The 8,422-nt window shown below is 32.5% G+C and overlaps 1 protein-coding gene across 3 annotated transcripts in view; it reads left to right on the forward strand.

Moving 5' to 3' along the window:
* The window catches only part of LOC135194975 (homeobox protein engrailed-2b-like), a 217,205-nt gene extending 210,623 nt beyond the window's left edge, over positions 1-6,582 (forward strand). Inside the window, exons 3-4 of one of the 3 annotated variants that reach the window (XM_064221228.1) lie at positions 1,100-1,203; positions 4,739-6,582. In XM_064221228.1, the coding sequence (XP_064077298.1) occupies positions 1,100-1,203; positions 4,739-4,938 (304 nt within the window). In that variant the 3' untranslated portion in view covers positions 4,939-6,582. The remainder of the gene's footprint in view (positions 1-1,099; positions 1,204-4,738) is intronic. The other 2 variants (XM_064221229.1, XM_064221230.1) reach the window with 2 other exon arrangements.
* Positions 6,583-8,422: the final 1,840 nt, after the last annotated feature.

Here is an 8,422-nt window from a genome sequence, read left to right on the forward strand (position 1 = left end):
AAGTATACAATTGGCATAGTAGTAGACTCAACGTACAGACGCAAGTCAATAGATATACGTACGAACACATATATACACAAAATACATATATATACTTACATATACATATGTACATAAATTCTTCTGTTAAAACAGAATACGTCTCGAGTATAAAAAGGCCCATTAAAACACTCTGGTTTAAACTAAGTACTACATATATTTCGGTGGACCAATTGCCACCATCAGCTTTGAAATCAGAGCGTTTTAATGGGCCTTATTATATACTTGATACATACAGGGCGTCCATAAAGTCCCAGTACTATCACAAGCAATAAATACTTGTAATGGTACTGGGAATAAATACTTGTAATGGTACTGGACACCCTGTACATACATTTTTCATATATATTGTATATGAATGTATATAAACAAGTATAATGTATATGTATGTATGTACGTATATATATATATATATATATATATTATATGATAGAGATATATATACATACATATATACATATACATACATACAGATATACATACATATATATATATATATATAGATATATATATATATATATATATATATCATAAATACTTGTAATGGTACTGGGACTTTATGGACCCTATATCTCTCCAATATAAAAGGGGTACAGACTATATTATATATATATATATATATATATATATATATATATATATATATATATATATATATATATATATATAAAATACTTGTAATGGTACTGGACTTTATGGACACCCTATATCTCTCCAATATAAAAGGGATATTATATATATATATATATATATATATATATATATATATATATATATATATATATATATATACATATATATCCCTTTTATATTGGAGAGATATAGGGTCCATAAAGTCCCAGTACCATCACAAGTATTATTGCTTCTGATAGTACTGGGACTTTATGGACACCCAGTATATAAACATGTATTATGTATATATGTATGTATTATTAATATATATATTATATATATATATATATATATATATATACATACGTAATATATATATATATATATATATATATATATATATATATATATATATATATATAAATTCTTTCGTGTCCATTCTTTGCAGATACCTGACGGAGAAAGAGGCGGCAGGACCTAGCGAGAGACCTGGGCCTGAACGAGAGCCAGATCAAGATTTGGTTCCAGAACAAGCGAGCCAAGATAAAAAAGGTGGAACCTTGTTTATGATTTTGCTTCGACTTTTAGTTGGTTTATCGTCAGTTTTTTGGTTGCCTGTTTTATTTTTTTTATTTTTTGTGGTAGAGGTTAGGAGAGCTTTTATTTTTCAATTTAGCTGTTTCCAAACCCGTTTTTTTTACGATAGTAAAGTATTTCTTGGACATTTTGCAGTTTTGCCTTCTTTTCCACTATTTTTTTACAGTATTATTTTGGTATAGTTTATGAGAGCTTTTGTATTACAATTTGAGTGTTTTTTCTCCCTCAAGTAATTTTTATTTAATTATAGCCAACTCTTTCCATGGTATTTTGCAGTTATGGCTTTTTTTCCAGTAGCATTTTGACAGTATTTTCTGGGTATTTTTTGTTTTTTTTCTGCTTTAATTTTTATAGTTCAGGAGTTTTTTTACTTTACAATTTAAACGTTTTTACCTTTTTGGTTTTTGTTTTATCATAGTTATAGTCTTTCGAGGATATTTTGCACCTTCAGCTTGTTTCAGTTTTTTTTATTCTATTTATTTTTTTAGGAGAGCTTTTAATTTGCAATGCTGGTGTAGTTTTTCCCTTTGGTTTTAGTTTTATAAGAGTAAAGTCTTTCGAGGATATTTTGCAGTTTGGTCTATTTTCTGTATTTTTTTGACAAAGTATTTTTTTTTGTTTCATATTCTTTTTTTATAGTTGAGAAGAGTTTTCATCTTACAATTTACGCGTTTTTTCTTTAGGTTTTAGTTTCATTACAGTCAAGTCTTTCGAGAATATTTTGCAATTTTGGCTTTTTTCCAATATTAATTTGAGACTACACTTCTGCCTCTTAATATTCCAGTGACCTGATTGGTATTTTATATTTTCACAATACGAATTTTATGGCTTAGTCTTCCTAATCATTCAAAGGCTTCCTCTGACATTTTACATATCTAAATCTTAATTTTATTTTACATTTTCGAAGCTATTTTACTACTCTCAATCTCATTCTTATTTATCTAAGGCTCAATTTTCTCATTTTTCTATTTTTCGGTAGATTAGTGGACATTTTACATTTCTGTTTCTCTCACTATTAAGTGATAAGGATGCACATTGCATAGATGCATTAAACTTTCTAAATCTCATGTTATGTTTTAAGATTCCCAATATCGTTAAATTTAATGAACATTTCATAAATTAATCTCGGTGCCTGCAGACAGTGAGTCCCCCTCCTTCAAAATTTTAATACAGAGATGTCACCATTTTATGCCAAAATTAATTTTCAAGTATTTTCACGATTTTTCAGGTTAAAGGACAGTTTTAGCTATTTCTATAAAATTCAATTCGATATCTTATCATCCTAGACACCCTTTTATCATACTGTTTCTCATGGTTTAATTTTACCCGATTTTTTTTATCACTTTAGTAGCAATACAATATTTTCAGTATTATTACTATTTTTTTTTAAATCAAAAGACAGTTTTAGCTATTTTACAAAATTCAATTCGATATTTTATCATCCTTGACACCATTTTATCGTACTGGTTTCTAATGGTTCAATTTTACCCGATTTTCTTTTCATAACTTTTGGTCAAATAATATTTTCAGTTTTTTTTCACGATTTTTCAGACCAAAGAACAGTTTTAGCTAATTCTACACAAAATTAATTCGATATTTTATCATCCAAGACACCATTTTATCCTACTGTTTCACGTGGTTTAATTTTACACGTTCTTAGCTATTTATAAAAAATTGAATTCGATATTTTATCCTACTGTTTCTTACAGTTCAATTTTATCCGACTTTTTATCACTTTAGGTCAGATTTCAGAAGTATGATAAACATATTATCGCTACACCTCTCCTGTTTGTAAATAAACGATGGGCATTTTCCTCGGTTTAACTTCTGTTTAAAGGATGTAGTTTGTTTCTTACAACTTCATTTTCCCCGCCCCCATTTCAGCCATTTAATAGTCATTTATAATTTTACCTAATATATTGCAAACTATTTTAACAATGCTAACGTTCATGATTCACCAGTCCAGTAAAGACTGCCATCTTGGCATATCTTATCTTTAAATGTACATGGATGTACATTTCCGCACAATTATGGACATTCATACTTATATCAATTTTTTCGCTAATAAAAATGACAGCTGAGAGAATATCCTTTCGCATTCTTGTCATTTAAAATATTCGCCGCTCGTTGTTAGAAAAACTAACATTCAAATATGTAAATATTGGTAAAGTTTGACTAAACTATTCAAATTTGCAAAAAAAAAAAAAAAAAAAAAAAAAAAAAAAAAAAAAAAAAAAAAAAAAAAATGTATCAGAACAGATAACTTTCAGTGCATCTTTCTGATTTCATCTCTGTTTCTTTGGTAAATTTATTACATAACCAACGAAAAACAACTACAGTAGATTCACATCAACCGTGCATTTGATGTCTAGGCCAGTCCCTTACGACGCTCCTGATTGGCTGTTGATAAGCCAATCACAGGGCTGGAAACTCTCAGTATCTCTCGAGAGTTCACATAGGCAAGATGTATGTTCCACTTCTTCTGAGGGAGAAGGTCTTTCAAAAGTATCCCTCAGGAGAAGTGGAACATACATCCTGCCTATGTGAACTCTCGAGAGAGACTGAGAGTTGCCAGCCCTGTGATTGGTTTATCAGCAGCCAATCAGAAGCGTCGTAAGGGACTGGCCTAGACATAGATGCGCGGTTGATGTGAATCTACTATAGTAGGATTTACTTTCCTTGGAAATTCCCTTGCTTAATTAAGCCATTACTTAATCATTACATTACAGTTATTCCTAAGGCATTCGTAAGTCCAGTTGGGTCTTCTTCATTTCCCTGGTTTCACATTTCTGGATATTAATCATACCTTGGAACACGCTTTGAGAAATTACAGTAATCTGTAGCATTTTATTTTTAAAAATGTTCCATAATCTTACCTCAGAATTTCATAAGAAGTCTTTGAAATCAAATCTGCATAATCTTATTTCTGAATTTTAGAAGTAGTCTTTGAGTTTAGAATAAGAAAAATAGTGCTAAAACTAAAAGGTTAGACTGCTAAAACATCTACCAGCCTAGAAATTTGCCATTAAAGGAAAATATTTCCTTTATAAATAAGTAAGTAACTTTATCAAGTGATAGATCAGGTTTATTTCTCTAGTACAGCAAAGAGATTTCCCTTGTAAGTAAGGAAGTAATCAAGTAACTTCATCAAGTGATAGGTCAGGTTACCTGTAATCGCAGAGCACTACCCTAATCGTCTCGGATTTGTCATTACAGTAATGAGATTTCCCGCTTAAGTAATTAAGTATCTTCATCAAGTGATATGTCGGAATTGTCAATACAGTAATGAGATAGACTTCTAAGTAAGTAACTTAATCAAGTGATAGTCAGGTTTACTTCTGTATTACAGTAAAGGGATTTCCCTTGTATGTAAGTAAGGAAGTAATTAAGTAACTCCACCAAGTGATAGGTCAGGTTACCTGTAACCGCAGAGCGCTATACCCTCACCCCCTTTACCAGTACGAGGTCTATGGCCTCCTGTTTGATGTAGTTCCTGGCCCTCTCCCAGCAGACCGCCGGCCAGAAGAATCCGCTCGCCCTTCAGCTCATGGCCCAGGGGCTCTACAACCACTCGACCATCCCCATCCGAGACGAGGACGAGGAGAAGCTCCTGCCGCCCGTATGATCCACGCCCTACGGGGGCCTGGGGGGGAGGATCCTGCTGGGGGGACTTGGCTGAGGGAAAGATGAACAGCTGCCTGCTCCAAAACATCTCCCGCCGCTCTCCTTTTTATTATTATTATTTTTTTTGGATGATCTCTCTCTTTTTTTTTTTATTTGAGATCCTTGATTTTTGAAAAGGGTCGAGTCACGGGATTGGCGAAAAGGAGAGACGGAAGGAAGGAAGGGGATCTGGCTGCTGCTGCTGCTACTGCGATATCCTGATGATGCTGATATCATTTTTGAAGTCCTCCATAGTTAGTACCGAAAAATACATCCGGCAGTGTATGAAATCGTACATATTTCAGAAGCCGATGGCTGCTACAGTGGTCAGTTGTAATCGGAGCCGAAAGGAATGTGCTATTTGGTAATATATTATGATTTGTCAATTTGCTTTGGAACCGAACTGATTTGCTATTTAACAAGTTCTTTGGCTTGCCGAAGGTGACAGGAAATGAGTTGCTTGCAAGCACATTTAAAAAATAAAAGCATTTAAAGAAGAATAAATTTCAAACCGTCATGGAATCTTGTTTAAAAAAAAGAGTGTATTACGAAAAATAAATGATTTCATATTTTCGATAAATATACAAAAATTACGTCATTTTCGAGTGACTATTGATCAAACACCACTGTAAGCCGTTTCTGAAAATACGCATCAGAAAAAAAGTAAAAAGAAATAAAGTCGTAGATAAACAACATTCCTTTTAAGTCCTCAAAAAATTAAGGTACAAACCAACAAGTGATTCTCACGTGAAAGGGCGAGAACGACTCTCTCGTGATTCTTCTCCTATCTGGGTATTCGACAGGAAAATAAATCACGGAGGATAAATAACAGGTACGTATGATAACTTCAGCGCCGAGTCTACACTACAGGGAAAACTAGAGTAAGGCACGAGAACTCCTGTGCGTTTCGTACGATGGTCGATAACCTGGAGTCGTTCTTCCTTCCTCCAGATGTACGATGACTCTTACGTTTGGCATCGCCCCCCACCCCCCAAAATCCCCCCAAATTTAGCTTCCATTTTTCCAAGCAAAAAACAAACGTCTTGTTTTTTTCTTCTGAACGCTCGACTGTCAGAAAACATAGCGTAGAAATGTTCGTGGCAAAAAAAAAAATTAATAATAATAATAAATAAATAAATAAATAATAATAAGTAGGTCTTGTCGCTCTGTGTGAAGACGCATGAACGTGCAGTGAAATAAATATTGGAAACTTGTAGAGAAATATAACCCACTACTATTAATGAAAAATAAAACAAAACGCGTGGATCTGCTGTGACCTATAATAGTTCCCAACCTCAGTTTCTACGGAAATTCGTGTGTCCTGCCACTGAAGAAAACGGCAAATACGCAGTAAAAATGCACAAGTATTAACCCCAAAAGTGAATTTGTGTCAAAAGTGAAAAAAAAAAAAAAAAAAAACCAGAAAACTGACAAACACGCACCCAGAAAAAAAAAGTGAAAAAAAGAGAGAAGTGGATTGTGGCGTCAATAGATAAAGGGATTGTGAAGAAAAACGAACGATTGTAATCGTGAAATAAGCTTATTGAACTTCCTAATTTTATATAATACATAAAGCAGTAGATTTCTCCCATTACAATAAAAAAAAAAAATAAAAGGTTATAATGGTAGTTTAATGTTGGCGGGAAGGTCCGTAGATTATTTTGGCTGACTGATGTGGGTTTGCATGATTATTCTCTCTCTCTCTCTCTCTCCTCATCTATCTCTCTCTCTCAATCTATATCTATATATACTATATATATATATATATATATATATATATATATATATATATGATTTAAATTACATACATACACATAAACACTTATACTGCATACACACGCACATACATGCTAAGACATAAAGTACATAAATCAAAAGTCATATACATTAACAAAGACAACGTCTTAATAAACAGTAGTTACAGACTTTACCATTCTCTAACATTAGTACTCGCATTTGATAAACGTATCAAACGCGTTTCAAACACCACCAAACAAGAAACAAACATTCCTGAAAAAAAAAATCATAAGAAAACTTACTTCACCGTTTCCTTTCTCGAAGTCAGGCCAAAATAGAAGGGACCACTTCCGCCGAAAACGTACAGTGTACGAGAGTGACCTCCGTTGATAGTAGATAACTCCCCCCCTACCCCCACCCCTCAACTCCCCCTTACCTACCTTCCCCTTACCCCCTCCCCTTCCCATTTTTTCTCTGTATATTGCAAAAAAAAAAAAATCTTGTAGCATAATTTATGGTTTTAATTTATGAAATATATCGTATACATTTTATCCAGAGGATGTGGCGATCTCTTGCTCCACTTCGAATGGTGTATGCTATAATGACCGGGGTCCGGGATGAGGTCTGGAAAGGTATGGAAATGGCTATGGAAATGTATGGAAGGCGTTGTATGGGCTGAAATGGATAATTATGATAACTGGTGATATCTTGAAATTATAATATATATACATATATGTATATATAGTATATTACACACTACTGAAACCCCACACACATATATAATCTTATATATATTATTATAATTAATAATAGATATATATAAGTAAATACTACGATATAAATATACATATATAATAGATATAATATAATATATACATATATAGATATCACCTATATATATATATACGAGATCTATAATATAATATATATCGTGTGTGTATGTATGTATGTATGCGTGTGTGTGGAAATAAACACATGTAAACGCGTTTCACAAAAATAAATCTATGTATGTATTAACGCGCTGAACAAAGACCAGTATAAACAAGATCATGAAACCAAGCTGTACAATTTTTGAAAAGGTATAAATACAGTCATGTGGCTTCCCTGAAATATTTCATTTTGAAACCCCGCATTAACCTGTATCTTATTTTCAACGACCGTGATCTTGGAATTAGTATACTGAGGAAAGTTGGAATATCAACAGAGAGCTACGTTATTGTCTTCGAATCAGACGAAGCATAATACAATCACATTTTTTCTTGAGGAAAAATGTGAAAATGTGTGTAAAACTACATTTTCTGCTGACTTCAAATTACATAGTTATAAATTTGCAATATTATTGGATACTCATATATTCTAAGCTGAATTATTTGTGGAAGGCAATATTGTAAGTATAATATACTTCGACTGATACACTGCAAACGGTGTAATCTATACAGAAAGTTGTGTGTAATATTCTGACAAAGCCATATCATTAAAGGTGTAATATTCTTGGAAAGCCATATTACTAAAAGGGTAATATTCTTGAAACGTTTTTATTGCAGGTGTGATTTTCTTTGAATGTCATTATTGCAGGTGTTATATTCTTGGAATGTCATTATCAAAGGTGTAATATTCTTGGAAAGTCATTATTAGGGTATAATATTCTTGGAATGTCATTAAAAGCATAATATTCTTTGAATTCAATATCATTAAAGGTGTAATACTCTTAGAACGTCATTAACGGTGTAATATTCTTGAAATCTCACTATTCTGGAAGGCCTAATATTCTTGG

Source organism: Macrobrachium nipponense, chromosome 15, assembly GCF_015104395.2.
Source record: "Macrobrachium nipponense isolate FS-2020 chromosome 15, ASM1510439v2, whole genome shotgun sequence".
NCBI lineage: Eukaryota > Metazoa > Arthropoda > Malacostraca > Decapoda > Palaemonidae > Macrobrachium > Macrobrachium nipponense.